We start from the raw sequence: 20,940 nt of genomic DNA on the forward strand, positions 1-20,940 counted from the left end.
CCCTTCACACAACACCAGTGGGGGGAAGACTAAGCCAGTTCTACAAATCTTGGGAGGAGATAACAACAGACACTTGGGTCTTAGCAATTATCCAACATGGTTATTGCATAGAATTTCTCCAACTCCCTCCAAACGTCCCACCGAAAAAACACAAGATGTCCAAACAGCATATAGACCTTCTAGGACTAGAAGTTCAAGCATTACTGCAAAAAGACGCAATAGAATTAGTACCAGAAACACAAAAGAACACAGGAGTTTACTCACTGTACTTTCTAATACCAAAAAAGGACAAAAGTCTGAGACCAATATTGGATCTCAGAACACTAAACACCTACATCAAATCAGACCACTTTCACATGGTCACGTTACAAGACGTAATACCACTACTGAAACAGCAAGACTACATGACAACGTTAGATCTAAAAGACGCGTATTTCCATATACCGATACATCCCGCGCACAGGAAATACCTAAGGTTCGTATTCGAAGGAATACATTACCAATTCAAAGTGTTGCCGTTCGGAATAACGACAGCACCAAGAGTCTTTACAAAATGTCTAGCAGTAGTAGCTGCACATATCAGGAGGCAGCAAATACACATGTTCCCGTACCTAGACGATTGGTTAATCAAAACCAACTCGCTAACAAAGTGTTTACACCACACAGATTATGTTATACAAACCCTTTTCAAACTGGGTTTCTCCATCAACTATGCAAAGTCACACCTTTTGCTGTGTCAAACACAGCAATACTTAGGAGCGACAATCAACACAACAAAAGGGATAGCCACTCCAAGTCCACAAAGGGTTCAAAATTTTCACAAGGTGATACAAGCTATGTATCCAACACAAAAGATACACGCAAAGATGGTCTTAAAACTCCTAGGCATGATGTCCTCATGCATAGCCATTGTCCCAAACGCACGATTGCACATGCGGCCCTTACAACAGTGCCTAGCATCACAATGGTCACATGCACAGGGTCACCTTCTAGATCTGGTGTTGATAGACCGCCAAACATACATCTCGCTTCTATGGTGGAACAGTACAAATTTAAACAAAGGGCGGCCTTTCCAAGACCCAGTGCCACAATACGTGATAACGACAGATGCCTACATGACAGGGTGGGGAGCACACCTCAATCAACACAGCATCCAAGGCCAATGGGACGTACATCAAAGAAAGTTTCATATAAATCACCTAGAATTGTTAGCAGTATTTCTAGCGTTGAAAGCATTCCAACCAATGATAACCCACAAATACATTCTTGTCAAAACAGACAACATGACGACAATGTATTATTTAAACAAACAGGGGGGAACACACTCGACACAGTTGTGTCTCCTCACACAAAAAATATGGCATTGGGCAATTCACAACCACATTCGCCTAATAGCACAGTTTATTCCAGGGATCCAGAACCAGCTAGCAGACAATCTCTCTCGAGATCAACAACAGGTCCACGAATGGGAAATTCACCCCCAAATCCTGAACACTTACTTCCAAATTTGGGGAACACCTCAAATAGATCTATTTGCAACAAAAGAAAACGCAAAATGCCAAAACTTCGCATCCAGGTACCCACACCGGCAATCTCAGGGCAATGCTCTATGGATGAATTGGTCAGGGATATTTGCGTACGCTTTTCCCCCTCTCCCTCTCCTTCCATATCTAGTAAACAGATTGCGTCAAAACAAACTCAAACTCATACTAATAGCACCAACATGGGCAAGACAACCTTGGTATACCACACTACTAGACCTGTCAGTAGTACCTCATGTCAGACTACCCAACAGGCCAGATCTGTTAACACAACACAAACAACAGATCAGGCATCCAAACCCAGCATCGCTGAATCTAGCAGTTTGGCTCCTGAAATCCTAGAATTCGGACACTTAGACCTCACACAAGAATGTATGGAGGTCATAAAACAAGCTAGAAGGCCATCCACTAGACACTGCTATGCAAGTAAATGGAAAAGATTTGTTTGTTACTGCCATAATAATCAAGTGCAACCATTGCATGCATCTCCAAAAGATGTAGTAGGATATTTACTACATCTACAAAAATCAAATCTAGCTTTCAATTCTATAAAAATACATCTTGCAGCAATATCTGCTTACCTGCAGATTACTCATTCAACTTCCCTATTTAGAATACCGGTCATTAAAGCGTTTATGGAGGGCCTAAAGAGAATAATACCACCAAGGACACCACCTGTTCCTTCATGGAACCTCAACATTGTCTTGACAAGGCTCATGGGTCCACCTTTCGAACCCATGCATTCTTGTGAAATGCAATACTTAACGTGGAAAGTTGCATTTCTCATTGCCATTACATCTCTAAGAAGAGTAAGTGAAATTCAGGCATTTACTATACAAGAACCATTTATTCAAATACACAAAAATAAGGTAGTTCTAAGAACCAACCCAAAATTCTTACCAAAGGTCATCTCACTGTTCCACTTAAATCAAACAGTAGAATTGCCAGTGTTCTTTCCACAGCCAGACTCAATAGCTGAAAGAGCACTACATACATTACACATCAAAAGAGCACTAATGTACTACATTGACAGAACAAAACTAATTAGGAAAACAAAACAACTATTTATTGCATTTCAAAAATCTCATACAGGAAATCCAATATCAAAACAAGGTATAGCTAGATGGATAGTTAGGTGCATCCAAACCTGCTATCTTAAAGCAAAGAGAGAACTGCCTATTACACCAAAGGCACACTCAACCAGAAAGAAAGGTGCTACCATGGCCTTTCTAGGAAATATTCAGATGAACGAAATATGTAAGGCGGCCACATGGTCTACGCCTCACACATTTACTAAGCACTACTGTGTAGACGTGTTATCTGCACAATAAGCCACAGTAGGTCAAGCTGTACTAAGAACTTTATTTCAAACTACTTCCACTCCTACAGGCTGAACCACCGCTTTTGGGGAGATAACTGCTTACTAGTCTATGCACAGCATGTGTATCTGCAGCTACACATGCCACCGAACGGAAAATGTCACTTACCCAGTGTACATCTGTTCGTGGCATTAGTCGCTGCAGATTCACATGCGCCCACCCGCCTCCCCGGGAGCCTGTAGCCGTTTGGAAGTAATCTTCAACATTTGTACATTTGTAAATATATTACTTTAAGCTTCATTTTGTACATACTTAGTCATTCCATTGCATGGGCACTATTACTAACATACACAACTCCTACCTCACCCTCTGCGGGGAAAACAATCTAACATGGAGTCGACGCCCATGCGCAATGGAACCAAAGTAGGAGGAGTCCCTCAGTCCCGTGACTCGAAAAGACTTCTTCGAAGAAAAACAACTTGTAACACTCCGACCCAACACCAGACGGCGGACTATGCACAGCATGTGAATCTGCAGCGACTAATGCCACGAACAGATGTACACTGGGTAAGTGACATTTTCCTTTCCTTATCAGATATCAGGCATGTTCTGCTCAATAGTTTTTGAATCACAAGAGCTCACCTGGATGAATATAGGTTGTGAATCTCTACCACAGTAGAATAAAAAAGCATACCTCAACCACAAGGATTTGAGCCCACTAATCCCGTGTATGCTCTGTAGTCCCACAGATCGAGTGTGCATGACTGGATGTTATAAAGCTGTTTTGATGAATTCATTTTCAATCCCTCTTTGAGTGTAATTGGCTTCACTGTGTCAGGCAAGAAGACTTTTTCTTTTTTTTTCCTTTCTATTTTTTTCTGTTTTGTTTTTTGTTTTGCAACACTGCCCATTCATCAGTGCTGGAAGTGATGGTAACAAAAGCTGTTGTCCCAGTACACCGCTACCATCTTAACAAGACAGCGTTCTAATATTTGCCTTTTTCCCCTGCTGTTGTCCTACCTTGATCCATTAGGTTTCCGTAAACCAAGGTGCCCTGTGAACTATTTTGCCTGTCCTAACGGGAGATGTATCCCCATGAGTTGGACCTGCGACAAGGAGGTTGACTGTGAGAATGGTGCAGATGAGACACACTGTGGTAAGTACCTGGCTTTATCCAGTGCAGCACAATGGAATCCTTGTGCCCTGAGCTTGCTTATATGAAGATGAGCACTTCTGTGTGTGGTCAGATAGTTCATTGTGTGTTCTGCTGTATCCAGCCACAAAAGTTCACAAGTTCCTGTACTGTGAGTGTTTTATTACATATAGTCTCACTTTGAATGGTATAATCCCTTTTCCAAATACAGTGAGCGACTACTTGACTCTTGCACATTGTTTAACTACTTGAGTAGAGAGTTTTACCCACTATAGCAGCTTTAACATGAGACTCTCTTCTTATTGAAGCATCTACCTGGCCACATAATTTTCATATTAGACTTAACTATGTAGAGATTAGTCGGGTGCGTCATGCAATGAAAATGAGTAATGTCACTGTCTCTTTGTAGGAAGCTGGCCTGGTGTGTGGTGTGTACCTATGGTACTTACACCTTATACCAAGTCCAGGTATACCCTCTTAGTGATGTGTAGACAGTGTCTAGAAGCCAGGGCTCTCTAGAGGTAGCTGTGGATGAGCAACCAAGGCTTATCTAGGAGACATGCAAAGCTCATGCAATACCTCTATAGTTAAGCAACACTTACACACATGAAAGAAAACACTCTGTTGTACAAAAATACTTTATTTTTGGCAAATCACCACAAAACACTAGACAGGTGACCCACCCTTAGGAGGTAAGTAACACACTAAATATATACACTAGCAATCATAAATAGGCATAGCAAAGGTTAGAAAACAGTGCAAATAATAAAAACCAATAGTGACCTTAAGGGGAGCTGGGAGTACTAGAGAACCACAAAGTTAAGTAACACAGTACCCCCCAGCGACAAGGAATGCAGGAGTAAAACACTAGATTTTCCCCAAACCACCCAAAAGGAGGAAAATAAGAAAAAGACACCCAGAGAAGACTGCACGAAAATCAGGGGTGGATTTCTGAAGAAAGAAGACCTGTGGAGATAGGGGACCAAGTCAAAAAGTCACAGTGGAGTCCAGGAGGTACCACCCACCCTGCTGTGGATGCAGGAGTTGGTCAACGGTGCTGAAGAGAAGAGTTTCTGATGGATGCAGAAGATGTCCTACGCTGGAAGGAAGATTGCAGACGTGTGTTGGTGCAGGATTTCCACCAACAAGCCTTGGCAAAAGCAAACGTGCGGTTAGTGGAAAAGAGGTGCTGCTGGGGACCAGCAAGGCCCAGGAGGACTCAACCCAGGAGGGGGAGTCACAGGGGACCCTCAGCAGTACAGAGACTCCACAGGAGCAGAGCACCACCCACCGAGTCCCACAGGACAGGGACACAGGAGTCGCAGAAGGAGCCCACGCAGCAGGAGAACCACGCAGGAGGCTGTGCTTTGCAGGATGGAGTGCTGGGGGCTGCAGCTACATGTTGCCTGACGATCCCTTGGAGGAGATTCAATCAAGCCTTGGCAGCTGCAAGAGACACAGTGCACGGGGGTGCTGTCCTGCATGGGAAGGCAAAGGCTTACCTCCACTAAAGTTGGACAGCTGGCAGAAAGGACCAAGAGGACTACTTCGGACCACCACCCATGTGATGCAGGATCCACGCAGCTCAGCAGAAGATTGGATCCACGCAGCCGGCCGTCGCTTGTCGTAGGTGCCCACGGTTGCAGGGGAGTGACTTCTTCACTCCAAGGGAGATTCCTTCTTGTACAGGCTGATGATTTGCAGTCTTCTGAGGATGCACGGCAAGGAAATTGTTGCAAAGCTGGCAAGACCCCTGGAATCAATGGTTCTGAAGAGTCCTTTTTTCTTGGAACAGCTTGTCGGGTCCTGGAGGTCCCATTCGCAGCTCCGGAGGTCAGAAGTCGAAGTGAAGGTTCCAGAGAAGTCCTCCTGGAATCTTGCAAGCCGAATCTTAGGGCCCACTCAAGAGAGAGACCCTAACTAGCCCTGAAAGGGGGATTGGTCACTTAACCAGGTAAGCACCTCTCAGGAGGGTGCTCTGACGTCACCTGCCTGGCCACTCGGATGCTCCCAGAGTTCCCTGCCAACCTTAGAAACAAGATGGCAGAAGCCAGGGACCCTCTGGAGGAGCTCTGGGAACCACCCCTGGGGTGGTGATGGACAGAGGAGTGGTCACTCCCCTTCCCATTGTCCAGTTTCGCACCAGAGCAGGGACTGAGGGGTCCTTAAGTGGTGTGGACTGGTTTATGCACGGAGGGCACCAAATGTGCCCTTCAAAGCAAACCAGTGACTTGGGGAGGTTACCCCTCCCAAGCCAGTCACACCTATTCCAACAGAAGAGGGTGTTACCTCCCTCTCACAACGGAAATCCTCTGTTCTGCCTTCCTGGACTTGATCAGATCAAGCAGCAGGAGGGTAGAAACCTGTCTGAGGGGTGGCAGCATCTGGGCTGCCCGGCTAACCCTGTAAGACTGGTGGTAGCAATACTGGGGGTCCTCTAAGGAGTCCCCAGAGTGCATGGAATCATACTTCCAATACTTGCAACAGCATTGGGGTATGACTCTGACATGTTTGATACCAAACATGCCCAGGTTCAGAGTTACCATTTTGTAGCTGGACATAAGTAGTGACCTATGTCCAGTACACGGGTAAAATGGCAGCCCTGCACTCACAAAGTCCAGGAAAATGGATCTGGAGTTTGTGGGGACATTTCTGCTAGTGCAGGGGTGCCCTCACACACAGGTACCTGCACCCTGTCCTCTGGGCTGAGAGGGCATACCATAGGGGTGATTTATAGCGTCCTGGTGTAGAGACCTGTAGTGAAAACGGGTGCATACACCTGTTTCACACAGGCTGCAATGGCAGGCCTGCAGAACCCTTTGCATGGGTTCTCTATGGGTGGCAGAAACATTGCTGCAGCCCGTAGGGATCCCCTGGAATCCCAATGCCCTGGGTACCTAGGTACTATATACTAGGGACTTACATGGAGGGACCAGTATGCCAATTGTGGGAAGAAAAAGGTACAATTTAGAGGAGAGAGCAGAACTACGGGGGTCCTGGTTAGAGGAACCCAGTAGACACACTCAAACATACTGACAACAGACAGAAAGTGGGGATAACCATTCCTGCACTCTTGTATTTCAAAAACCGCTACTGGTGATTCCTTGTTGATTATCCTTGTAATTAGATCTGTTTAATGATCATCCTACTGTACAGTCTGGCATTTCTGGCCCAGCAGAGCATTTTGTGATCTACCATAACAACAGTATTCAGTTGGAAATTGTAGCAACATAGTGAGCCTGCAGTTGAATTCCGGCAGGTCCAACTCAGTCCTCCATCTTAATGAAAGTGACAGGATGAGTAGAGTTCAGTTGTACAGTAGTAGAACATATGAGGCCCACTGATGTCTCCACCTTGCCTGGACTAGCCGGTTGACAGCTATAGTTGGATGGCGCCTGTAGGCAAGTGGCACTGTTTGTATGGGATCCTGCTAACCAGCACCAGTGTTCTTTCCCAAAATTTATAACTTTTTGTTCACAATTGCCATACCCATGGCACACAGTTAAGTCCCTTGTAAAAGGTACCAGTTGTACTAAGGACCCTGTGGCGAGGGAAGGTCCCCAAGGGCTGCAGCATGTATTTTGCCACCCTGAGGGACCCCTCACCAAGCATATGCACACTGCCTTTGCAGCTTGTGTGTGCTGGTGGGGAGAAAAAGGCAAAGTCGATATAGCACTCCTTCCACAGGTAGTGGAATGCGGGCGTCTTTGGGTGGTCACCTGCCTTACCACTGGCTTCGCAGGTGACCTAGAAGTTCTAAAACGTCTTCACCTTTTGAGACATATTGGGCCAATAGAAATGGTTGACAAGCCTATTCTAAGTTTTTGCCGCCTGTCCCACATGCCCAGCTAGGGAGATGTCATGGGCTTGAGTGAGGAGAAACTCCCTAAACTGCTGAGGCACTGCCATTGTCCTGGTTGCTCAAGGTCTGGTGTCTCTGGCTTCAGTGTTGCAGGACTCCCTCCTCCCAATAGACCCTGTGGGAGCCACCAACATCTCTCTTTTCTTGTGCAGCTGTTAGCTGCCTCAAGCCTTCGAGTGGGGCAGGTTTTCTGTCCCTGGCACAGCTGGTCCCCGAGGTGCCCCCTGAGCCCAAGAGCTCTACTTGATAAGGATCCATCTCTGTAAGGAAATGCCTCCTTGGCATGGTTACCCCCTGACTTTTTGCCTTTGCTGATGCTAAGTTTTGATTTGAAAGTGTGCTGAGGCCTGCTAACCAGGCCCCAGCACCAGTGTTCTTTCCCTAACCTGTACTTTTGTTTCCACAATTGGCACACCCTGGCATCCAGGTAAGTCCCTTGTAACTGGTACCCCTGGTACCAAGGGCCCTGATGCCAGGGAAGGTCTCTAAGGGCCGCAGCATGTCTTATGCCACCCTGGGGACCCCTCACTCAGCACAGACACACTGCTTGCCAGCTTGTGTGTGCTAGTGAGGTCAAAACGACTAAGTCGACATGGCACTCCCCTCAGGGTGCCATGCCAACCTCACACTGCCTACAGGTATAGATAATTCACCACTCTAGCAGGCCTTACAGCCCTAAGGCAGGGTGCAGTATACCATAGGTGAGGGCACAAGTGCATGAGCACTGTGCCCCTACAGTGTCTAAGCAAAACCTTAGACATTGTAAGTGCAGGGTAGCCATAAGAGTATATGGTCTGGGAGTCTGTTATGCACGAACTCCACAGCACCATAATGGCTACACTGAAAACTGTGAAGTTTGTTATCAAACTTCTCAGCACAATAAATGCACACTGATGCCATTGTGCATTTTATTGTAACATACACCCCAGAGGGCACCTTAGAGGTGCCCCCTGAAACCTTAACCGACTACCCGTGTAGGCTGACTGGTTTTTACAGCCTGCCACACACCAGACATGTTGCTGGCCACATGGGGAGAGTGCCTTTGTCACTCTGTGGCTAGTAACAAAGCCTGTACTGGGTGGAGATGCTTATCACCTCCCCCTGCAGGAACTGTAACACCTGGCGGTGAGCCTCAAAGGCTCACCCCCTTTGTTACAGCACCCCAGGGCACTCTAGCTAGTGGAGTTGCCCGCCCCCCTCCGGCCACGGCCCCACTTTTGGCGGCAAGGCCGGAGGAGATGATGAGAAAAACAAGGAGGAGTCACTGGCCAGTCAGGACAGCCCCTAAGGTGTCCTGAGCTGAGGTGACTCTAACTTTTAGAAATCCTCCATCTTGCAGATGGAGGATTCCCCCAATAGGATTAGGGATGTGCCCCCCTCCCCTCAGGGAGGAGGCACAAAGAGGGTGTACCCACCCTCAGGGCTAGTAGCCATTGGCTACTAACCCCCCAGACCTAAACACATCCCTAAATTCAGTATTTAGGGGCTCCCCATAACCTAGGAACTCAGATTCCTGCAACCTAAGAAGAAGAGGACTGCTAAGCTGAAAAACCCTGCAGAGAAGACGGAGACACCAACTGCTTTGGCCCCAGCTCTACCGGCCTGTCTCCCCACTTCTAAAGACACTGCTCCAGCGACGCTCTCCCCAGGGACCAGCGACCTCTGAAGCCTCAGAGGACTGCCCTGCATCTAGAAGGACCAAGAACTCCCGAGGACAGCAGCTCTGTTCATCCAAGACTGCGACTATGCTACAAAGAAGCAACTTTGAAACAACTTGCGTTTCCCGCCGAAGCGTGAGACTTGACACTCTGCACCTGATGCCCCCGGCTCGACTTGTGGAGAACAATCACTTCAGGGAGGACTCCCCGGCGACTGCGAGACCGTGAGTAGCCAGAGTTGCCCCCCCTGAGCCCCCACAGCGACGCCTGCAGAGGGAATCCCGAGGCTCCCCCTGACCGCGACTGCCTGCTTCTAAGATCCGAGGCCTGGTAAAGACTCTGCACCCGCAGCCCCCAGGACCTGAAGGATCCGACCTCCAGTGCAGGAGCGACCCCCAGGTGGTCCTCTCCCTTGCCCAGGTGGTGGCTATCCCGTATGTATGGACTCTGTGCATACTATTCCTTACTTTGAAATAGTGCATACAGAGCCAACTTCCTACAATCTCCATGGACTCAGTTCCCCCTGAGGTTAGGACTTCTTTCTGAGAAGAGGAGTCTTGGGTTTGTTGCTGTTGAGAAGCTGGTCCCTCAGTATTCTTGCCCTTTCTCTTGGAAGGTTGGGCCATTATTCCAGTTTCCAACACTTCTTTTTCACCCTGTGCTCAGCCTTGTGCTCTAGTTTTCACACACACCATCTCAAGGATCCACAGCATAGCTGCATGGGTTTTGAGTTCTGCCTCAGCCCAAGCTGAGGACTCAAAATCATTCCTTAGCAGACACTCTGCAGGGATTGCAGAAGGGACCATCATCTGTTTCAGGCCAGTAAACCCTGCCAGTGTGGTGACACTGGCAGCTGTATCCCTCAGGGTTTCTACTTTTGTCCCACTAATCAAGAGTTGCTGCCTGTATTTGTTTCAGTGTAAACCCTGATTTGCTCTGGGCTCACTATTGATACCACTTGGAGACTGGCTATACCAGTTCTAACTGGTGTAGTGCTGTGGGGGTTCTAGGCCAAGACTCCTGTTTGGTGTACATTCTGTTCACAGTTGTGACACCAAGTCTTTTTGGATCAAAGTTTTTACCCTTGTACCCATGTGAAGATTGTGAAGAGGCTCGGGCCCACCCCGCTGAGCAGGTTTTTGGGGCCCTTGATAAGACTCTTTACTTTGACCCTTAGGTGTCTCACCACCCTACCCCTGAGAGGCTTTCTAACCCCTTTCCTTTGTACCCTCCCTCCCCAGTGGTAGTCTTGGTCACCCTTGTCTTGACCCAATGATCTGCCTTCTTTCCAAATTCTTGGGGAGAAATAGGACTTAGGTCTACCAGATATTGATGCAACTTGTGATTGAAGGAGTTACTTAAACAATTTTCTTTCATAAACAGCTTATAAAGCCCATCATAGTAACGCATTCCACTGCCAGTTATCCAACTATCTACTGTTTTCACTGAGTAGTCTACAAAATCAACCCAGGACTGGCTCAAGATTTTGTGAGCCCCCTTGAACTTAATTCTGTACTCCTCAGTGGTGAATCCAAAGCCCTTAATCAGGGTATGTGATAATAGGATTCAGAATCTGCACCAGTGAGCGTGAGGAGCCTTTCCCTACTCTTACCAGCGAACAGTTCCCAAAGGAGATTTATTTTACATTCTAGTCTACAAGCCCTCTCAAAGGCTGTGAACCATTTGGTGATGTCATCACCTTCCTCATACTATGGGACAATCCCTTTGGGGATTTTAGGTGTGTCAGAGTAATCTGTCCCTAGTTGTTGTATTGCTGCCACCATTAATGGGTGCTAAGTCCATTTCTGCTCTCTTCCTAGAGCCAGGATCTGTTTCTCCAAAGCTAATCTTTTGGCCATACTTGCTAAAAAAAAAAGAAAAAAAAAGGAAGTCCTCTTCATTGAGGCTGCTCCCCTGTAGGAGACCCAGGTCCTGTGAGCACTATCCTTGGAGTCAGGAGCAATTGGACTCTGTCCTCCTTAGGGTAGGAGGGGGAGTTCATCCTCCCGATCCCTAACTTCATCCCTGTAGGGAAATGCCTCCCTTGGCATGGTTACCCCCTAACATTTTGCCTTTTGTTGATGCCAGTTATGATTGAAAGTGTGCTGGGATTCTGCTAACCAGGCCCCAGCACAAGTGTTTGTTTTTTACCTAAACTGTACCTTTGTTCCCACAATTGGCACAGCCCTGGCACACAGATACGTCCCTTGTAACTGGTACCCTTGGTACCAAGGGCCCTGTGGCCAGGGAAGGTTTCTAAGGGCTGCAGCATGCATTAAGTCACCCTGGGGACCCCTCACTCAGCACATGCACACTGCCTCACAGCTTGTGTGTGCTGGTGGGGAGAAAATGACTAAGTCAACATGGCACTCCCCTCAGAGTGCCAGGCCCACATCTCACTGCCTGTGGCATAGGTAAGTGCACTATACCACAGGTGAGGGCATAGTTGCATGAGCACTATGAGATATTGTGTGTACAGAGCCAAGGGGTTCTTCAGAGGCTTAACAGAGGCTAAAGTAGATAATACGCACTCTTTTGTGGTAGTGTGGTCAAGCAGTTAGGCTTATCCGAGAGTAGTGCAATGCATTTGTTGTGAAGAAATAAGGCACACACTCAATTGATAACTCCAGGCCAATGTGTTTATATAGGAAAATATAGATTACTTTATTTCTAGAACCAAAAGGATCTTGTTGCAGGTGAGTACATTAGCAAGAAAGTATCAAGCATATGTATCAACAGCACTTTGTTTAGATTTGGCAAAGAAAATGGTTTACAGGAAGTAAGACTTTTCACTTTAAAAAGTTGACAGTGCAATTTTCAACTCAGTCCTGTGGGGGGGGGGGGGGGGGGAGTGTTAGTGCAGTTTTGCGGTAAGTACTCAACTTACAGTTCCAGTCTCCGGAGGTTAGGATATCCACTGATCAAGGTTCAGGATAACCGCAAACATATACCACCAGCAACACTGGGCTGGACGTGTGCAGGGGTCAATGTTGGTGTAAGTTTTAGAATGAGATCCAATGGAGACTGGGGGCACTCGGAAACCGTTCGGCTGGCAGATAAGTACTGCGCCTTCGGGGGCAGACCTGGGCGGTTTAGGTGAGTACGGGGGGGTCGGGAATTGGTGTTTGCAAAGGTTAGCACCAAACACACACCCTCAGTGGCAGAGGGACTGCCAGGTGCAGGGTGAAAACACAGCGTTGGGCTCCCAATGCTTTTCAACAGGGGACCCTGGGGGTCACAAGGATGGTGTGGGCTGGGTCCAGGGGTTTGGTTCCCAAAAAGCAAAGGCTGCACAAGGAGGAGGGCTGCCTGCTGAATGTTGCCGGACCATCGGTCTGATTCCCCCAAGGCCAGGGAGCTGTGGGTGCAGGGGTACTTTTGGGCGTCGGGTATCTTTGCCCAGTTCTTTTGCGGTCAGGGGGGCCCTCTGGATTTAAGCTGCAAACGTCGTCGGCTTAACCAGGAAGGGTCAACCCATGGTGGACACAAGTTCGGAATCGCCTGGGGACCTGCTGTGGACTGGTGGGCCACCCGGACTCGGGCCATAGGTGTCGGGTGCAGAGTGGGCAGGACTCACGGATCCGGGGCGGTTCTGGAGTCCTTCTTGGAGTTTCTTGTGGACAGGGGCGCTGTCCTCAGGAGTTCTTGGTCCTCTAGTAGGAAGGAAGTCCTCTGGGAATTTGGAGAGGTCACAGGCCCTGCTGGCTGTGCTGCCTTTTGGAAGCAGAATCCTTAAAGCTGTAGACAGGCTGGTAGGTATGGGGCCAAGTCAGTTGTCGATTGGAGTCTTCACTGCTGGGGGGTTGGCTTAGCAGTCCTTCTTTCTTCTTGTCTTGAGGTCGCTAGGAATCTGGTGAGATAGGTTCCTGGGAGCCCTTAAATCTTAGATTTAGGAGCCTACAGGGGAGAGAGGGCAGTAGCCAATGGCTGCTGTCCCTGAGGGTGGCTATACCCTTCCCGTACCCACTCCTTTTGGTGTGGGGGGGGGCACACTCCTAACCCTATTGGTCCCTGTCCTCCAAACCAAGATGGAGGATTCTGCAGGGAGGGGGTCACTTCAGCTCTGGACACCTTAGGGGTGGCCCTAGCTGGAGTGGTCACTCATCCTTGTTTTACCTAATTTTCCCGCCGGATGTGCTGCTAGAAGTGGGGTTTTGTCTGGTGGGCAGGCATCTCCACTAGCTGGAGTGCCCTGGGACCTTTGAGGCTCACCGCCAAGTGTTAGAGTTCCTACAGGGAGAGGTGTCAAGCACCTCCACACAGAGCAGGCTTTGTTTCTGGCCTCAGAGAGCACAAAGGCCCACATGTCTGAAGACACCAAGGAGTTTTGTCGCTCCTGTGTCACTTGTCAAGCCATTGACAAGACAGGTGGCACTCCTGTGTCCCTTTTTAATTCCACTACCAGTGGTTGGAGTGCCATTTGAGAGGGTTGGGGTAGATATTATTGGCCCCCTGGACCCTGCAGCAGCCTCTGGCAATAGATGTATTCTTGTTCGTAGTGGACCATGCCACCAGATATCCAGAGGCCATTCCTCTTACGACCAGTTTAGCTCCTGCAGAGGCCAAAACCCTCCTGGGAATTTTCTCAAGGGTGGTGTTTCCTAAAGAGGTAGTCTCAGACAGAGGTTCAGTCTTCATGTCTGCTTATCTTAAAGCCATGTGGAAGGAGTGTGTTGTCACTTATAAATTCACAACCCCTCACCATCCACAAACAAATGAACTAATTGAGATGTTTAATAAAACTCTAAAAGCCATGATAATGCAACTCAGCGAAACTCAGAAGGAGATGTGCTGTCTTGTTACCTTGCCTCCTCGCCTATAGGGAGGTTCCTCAGAAGGGAGTGGGCTACAGCCCCTTTGAACATCTGTGTGGACAACCTGTTAGGGGTCCCCTTGCTCTTGTAAAAGGAGGCTGGGAGCAACCCCTCAAGCCTCCAAAACAGGACATTGTGGACTATGTGCCAGGCCTCAGATGTAGGATGGCTGAATACATGAAGAGTTGCAAACTAATGGCATGACTAGAAGGCTGTGCTGACTGTTAACCTGCCAGGACAGAAGGTGTGGGTCCTGGAGCCTGTGGTCCCCAGGACACTCCAAGACAAATGGAGTGGACCACACCATTTTGTGGAGAGAAAGGGTGAGGTCACCTACCTTAGGTGAGGACATAGGCACTCCTAGAAGCCCCCATGGGGTGCTTCATGTGAACCACCTGAAGCCCTACTATGACAGGTCTGACATGACCCTGCTAATGGAAACTGATGAAGGATAGAAAGAAGAGTGACCGTTTCCCTGACCTCTTCTCCCAAAATAAAGGGGATGGCTCAGTAGATGGGGTTGTGCTTGCAGGCTGCCTCTCAGAGTCACAAAAAGATGACTGCAAAAATCTCTTGGGACAGTTCTCTGAACTGTTCTCTCTGACCCCTGGTCAAACTACATGGTGTGAACACACCATTGACAGAGGTGACAGCCTGCCTAATAAAAGTAATATTTACATGGAGCCTGATCATGTCAGGGTGTGCATCAAGTCTGAGGTGCATAAGATGTAAGACCTGGGAGTTATTGAGCCCTCTGACAGCCCGTGGACTAGTCCTGTTGTCCTTGTCCCAAAACCACCACTCCCCTGTTCATCACCACGCCAGGGGTGGTTCACAGAACTCCTCTAGGTGGTCACTTGTTTCTGCCATCTTGAAACCAAGGTGGCCACAGGCCCCTGAGAGCGTCTGAGTAGCCAGGTCAGGCAGGTGACATCACAGCCCCCTCCTGATAGGTGGTCACTCTGCTAGGCGACCAATCCCTCTTCCTGGGCTATTTAGGGTTTCCCTCTTCGGTGGGTCCTCAGATTTGACATGCAAGATTCCAGCAGGACTCCTCTGCATTGTTTACTTCATCTTCTGGCTGCTGGAACCACAACTGGTCTCTTTAGGAACCGACAATCTGCAACTCCAGCAATGACTCCACTTGGCAACATTGTTTCTTCGGCTTCTTCCAGCAACTGCAACCTTTCCCCAGCTGTGCGTCCTCTGAGGTCAACGAGACTTCAGTCTGCACCAAAAAGTAAGATTGAATCTCCCTTAGAGTAAAGGAGTCACTCCCCTGCATCTGCTGGCACCAGCTGCAACGACGACCGGCTGCGTGGATCTGCTCTCCTCCAGAACTGCGTGAATACTCCATCATAGGTGGTGGTCTGGAGTGGTATGCTTGGTCCTCTCTGCCAGCTGTCCAACTTGGGAGACGGTAAGCCCTTGCCTTTTCTTTTAGGACAATAAACCTGTGCACCATGGCTCTTTCAGCTAGCAAGCCTTGTTTGCTCCTGCTCCAAGGGATCTTCAGGTTGCGTGTAGCTCCGGACCCCACAGTTCTCCCTGCCAAGCAGAGTCTCCCCTCAGCTGCTCCAGCCACGTGGGGCTCCCCTTCAGGTGTGCTGAGTGGGCTCACTGAGACTTGTTGTGCCTGCTGTCAGTGGGTTGCCTATGGGGGCTGCCTCCTCTTATGGTGACTTTCCGGACTGCTGAGTGGATTCCCCTGGGCCTTGCTGGTCCTCTTCAGCCTTGCAACACGTCCTTTTCTTTCTGATGCATTTGCCAAGGCTCGTTGGTTGTCTTCCTGCACCACTGACCGTCTGCATCATGACTACCGACATGGCACATCATTTGCATCACTTCTGTACACTCCTCTTCTGCTCCTGTGCTGCAATGCTGACTTTCTTAATCCACCATTGACCTGGTCCTGCATCCACAGAAGGGTGGGTAGTGGCTCCTGCCACAACGGGACACTCCAACTCAAACTACACATGGTGCCCTTCCTTTGCAGGTCTTCTTCTGTCAAGGTCCACCTTTGAGTTCTTCCAGTCTTCTCTGGTTCTTGCACAACCCTTTTCCAAAGTCGTCCTGATGGTTTTGGGGGAAAACCAGGTACTTACCTCTGCTCTGCTGGTCGCTGGGGGTCACTCTGGTACTCACTTCTTGGGGTTTCTAGTTCCTCCAGCTCCCCTCTAACGATTCCACTTCCTTGGGTGTGGGACTGCCTATCACATTCTACCTTTTTAGTATATGGTTTGTGTAGGAAGTTGGCTCTGTATGTGCTATTTCAAAGTAAGGAATAGCATGCACAGAGTCCAAGGGTTCCCCTTAAGGGGTAAAATAGTGGTAAAAAGAGATAATACTAATGCTCTATTTTGTGGTAGTGTGGTCGAGCAGTAGGCTTATCCAAGGAGTAGTGTTAAGCATTTGTTGTACATACACATAGACAATAAATGAGGTACACACACTCAGAGACAAATCCAGCCAATAGGTTTTGTATAGAAAAATATCTTTTCTTAGTTTATTTTAAGAACCATAGGTTCAAATTTAACATGTAATATCTTGTTTGAAAGGTATTGCAGGTAAGTACATTAGGAACTTTGAATCATTTCAATTGCATGTATACTTTTCAAGTTATTCACAAATAGCTATTTCAAAAGTGGACACTTAGTGCAATTTTCACAGTTCCTGGGGGAGGTAAGTTTTTGTTAGTTTTACCAGGTAAGTAAGACACTTACAGGGTTCAGTTCTTGGTCCAAGGTAGCCCACCGTTGGGGGTTCAGAGCAACCCCAAAGTTACCACACCAGCAGCTCAGGGCCGGTCAGGTGCAGAGTTCAAAGTGGTGCCCAAAACGCATAGGCTTCAATGGAGAGAAGGGGGTTCCAGTCTGCCAGCAGGTAAGTACCCGCGTCTTCGGAGGGCAGACCAGGGGGGTTTTGTAGGGCACCGGGGGGACACAAGCCCACACAGAAATTTCACCCTCAGTGGCGCGGGGGCGGCCGGGTGCAGTGTTAGAACAAGCGTCGGGTTCGCAATGGAAGTCAATGAGAGATCAAGGGATCTCTTCAGCGCTGCAGGCAGGCAAGGGGGGGCTGTAAGGAAATGCCTCCTTGGCATGGTTGCCCCCTGACTTTTTGCCTTTGCTGATGCTATGTTTACAATTGAAAGTGTGCTGAGGCCTGCTAACCAGGCCCCAGCACCAGTGTTCTTTCCCTAACCTGTACTTTTGTATCCACAATTGGCAGACCCTGGCATCCAGATAAGTCCCTTGTAACTGGTACTTCTAGTACCAAGGGCCCTGATGCCAAGGAAGGTCTCTAAGGGCTGCAGCATGTCTTATGCCACCCTGGAGACCTCTCACTCAGCACAGACACACTGCTTGCCAGCTTGTGTGTGCTAGTGAGGACAAAACGAGTAAGTCGACATGGCACTCCCCTCAGGGTGCCATGCCAGCCTCTCACTGCCTATGCAGTATAGGTAAGACACCCCTCTAGCAGGCCTTACAGCCCTAAGGCAGGGTGCACTATACCATAGGTGAGGGTACCAGTGCATGAGCATGGTACCCCTACAGTGTCTAAACAAAACCTTAGACATTGTAAGTGCAGGGTAGCCATAAGAGTATATGGTCTGGGAGTCTGTCAAACACGAACTCCACAGCACCATAATGGCTACACTGAAAACTGGGAAGTTTGGTATCAAACTTCTCAGCACAATAAATGCACACTGATGCCAGTGTACATTTTATTGTAAAATACACCACAGAGGGCACCTTAGAGGTGCCCCCTGAAACTTAACCGACTGTCTGTGTAGGCTGACTGGTTCCAGCAGCCTGCCACACCAGAGACATGTTGCTGGCCCCATGGGGAGAGTGCCTTTGTCACTCTGAGGCCAGTAACAAAGCCTGCACTGGGTGGAGATGCTAACACCTCCCCCAGGCAGGAGCTGTAACACCTGGCGGTGAGCCTCAAAGGCTCACCCCTTTGTCACAGCCCAGCAGGGCACTCCAGCTTAGTGGAGTTGCCCGCCCCCTCCGGCCACGGCCCCCACTTTTGGCGGCAAGGCTGGAGGGAACAAAGAAAGCAACAAGGAGGAGTCACTGGCCAGTCAGGACAGCCCCTAAGGTGTCCTGAGCTGAGGTGACTCTGACTTTTAGAAATCCTCCATCTTGCAGATGGAGGATTCCCCCAATAGGGTTAGGATTGTGACCCCCTCCCCTTGGGAGGAGGCACAAAGAGGGTGTACCCACCCTCAGGGCTAGTAGCCATTGGCTACTAACCCCCCAGACCTAAACACGCCCTTAAATTTAGTATTTAAGGGCTACCCTGAACCCTAGAAAATCAGATTCCTGCAACTACAAGAAGAAGGACTGCCTAGCTGAAAACCCCTGCAGAGGAAGACCAGAAGACGACAACTGCCTTGGCTCCAGAAACTCACCGGCCTGTCTCCTGCCTTCCAAAGATCCTGCTCCAGCGACGCCTTCCAAAGGGACCAGCGACCTCGACATCCTCTGAGGACTGCCCCTGCTTCGAAAAGACAAGAAACTCCCGGGGACAGCGGACCTGCTCCAAGAAAAGCTGCAACTTTGTTTCCAGCAGCTTTAAAGAACCCTGCAAGCTCCCCGCAAGAAGCGTGAGACTTGCAACACTGCACCCGGCGACCCCGACCCGGCTGGTGGCGATCCAACACCTCAGGAGGGACCCCAGGACTACTCTGATACTGTGAGTACCAAAACCTGTCCCCCCTGATCCCCCACAGCGCCGCCTGCAGAGGGAATCCCGAGGCTTCCCCTGACCGCGACTCTTTGAATCCTAAGTCCCGACACCTGGGAGAGACCCTGCACCCGCAGCCCCCAGGACCTGAAGGACCGGACTTTCACTGGAGAAGTGACCCCCAGGAGTCCCTCTCCCTTGCCCAAGTGGAGGTTTCCCCGAGGAATCCCCCCCTTGCCTGCCTGCAGCGCTGAAGAGATCCCGAGATCTCTCATAGACTAACATTGCGAACCCGACGCTGGTTTCTACACTGCACCCGGCCGCCCCCGCGCCGCTGAGGGTGAAATTTCTGTGTGGACTTGTGTCCCCCCCGGTGCCCTACAAAACCCCCCTGGTCTGCCCTCCGAAGACGCGGGTACTTACCTGCAAGCAGACCGGAACCGGGGCACCCCCTTCTCTCCATTCTAGCCTATGCGTTTTGGGCACCACTTTGAAGTCTGCACCTGACCGGCCCTGAGCTGCTGGTGTGGTGACTTTGGGGTTGCTCTGAACCCCCAACGGTGGGCTACCTTGGACCAAGAACTAAGCCCTGTAAGTGTCTTACTTACCTGGTTAACCTAACAAATACTTACCTCCCCTAGGAACTGTGAAAATTGCACTAAGTGTCCACTTTTAAAACAGCTATTTGTGAATAACTTGAAAAGTATACATGCAATTTTGATGAGTTGAAGTTCCTAAAGTACTTACCTGCAATACCTTTCGAATGAGATATTACATGTAGAATTTGAACCTGTGGTTCTTAAAAATAAACTAAGAAAAGATATTTTTCTATATAAAAACCTATTGGCTGGATTTGTCTCTGAGTGTGTGTACCTCATTTATTGTCTATGTGTATGTACAACAAATGCTTAACACTACTCCTTGGATAAGCCTACTGCTCGACCACACTACCACAAAATAGAGCATTAGTATTATCTATTTTTACCACTATCTTACCTCTAAGGGGAACCCTTGGACTCTGTGCATACTATTCCTTACTTTGAAATAGTGCATACAGAGCCAACTTCCTACATTGGTGGATCAGCGGTGGGGTACAAGACTTTGCATTTGCTGGACTACTCAGCCAATACCTGATCACACGACAAATTCCAAAATTGTCATTAGAAATTCATTTTTGCAATTTGAAATGTTTCTAAATTCTTAAAAGTCCTGCTAGGGCCTTGTGTGTTAAGTCCCTGTTTAGCATTGTCTTTTAGAGTTTAAAAGTTTGTTAAAAGTTTGAAATTAGATTCTAGAAACAGTTTTAGATTCTTTAAAAAGTCTTCCAACTCTTAGCAAAATAATGTCTGATACAGAGATGAATGTGGTGGAACTCGACACCACACCTTACCTCCATCTTAAGATGAGGGAGCTAAGGTCTCTCTGGAATATCAAAAAAATAACCATTGGCTCCAGACCTACCAAAATTCAGCTCCAGGAGCTGTTGGCAGAGTTTGAAAAAGCCAACCCCTCTGATGATGACATCACAGAGGAAGAAATTAGTGACTTGGAGGCCAATGTCCCTCCTCCAGTCCTAAATAGGGAGAACAGGACCCCTCAAGTCCTGTCTCCAAATGTGTTAGTCAGAAATGGTGAGTCCCTCACAGGAGGGTCCCACATTTCTGAAATCACTGAGGATGCTCTCAGTGAAGATGACCTCCTGTTAGCCAGGATGGCCAAAAGATTGGCTTTAGAGAGACAGCTCCTAGCCATAGAAAGGGAAAGACAAGAGATGGGCCTAGGACCCATCAATGGTGGCAGCAATATAAATAGGGTCAGAGATTCTCCTGACATGTTAAAAATCCCCAAAGGGATTGTGACAAAATATGAAGATGGTGATGACATCACCAAATGGTTCA

The 20,940-nt window shown here is 48.6% G+C and overlaps 1 protein-coding gene across 2 annotated transcripts in view; it reads left to right on the forward strand.

The window, feature by feature from the left end:
- LRP1 (LDL receptor related protein 1) overlaps window positions 1–20,940 on the forward strand; it is a 1,410,884-nt gene that overhangs the window by 798,242 nt on the left and 591,702 nt on the right. For both annotated transcript variants that reach the window (XM_069230782.1, XM_069230783.1), the window contains exon 50: window positions 3,894–4,016. In XM_069230782.1, the coding sequence (XP_069086883.1) occupies window positions 3,894–4,016 (123 nt within the window). The remainder of the gene's footprint in view (window positions 1–3,893; window positions 4,017–20,940) is intronic.

This window comes from Pleurodeles waltl, chromosome 4_2 (assembly GCF_031143425.1).
Source record: "Pleurodeles waltl isolate 20211129_DDA chromosome 4_2, aPleWal1.hap1.20221129, whole genome shotgun sequence".
NCBI lineage: Eukaryota > Metazoa > Chordata > Amphibia > Caudata > Salamandridae > Pleurodeles > Pleurodeles waltl.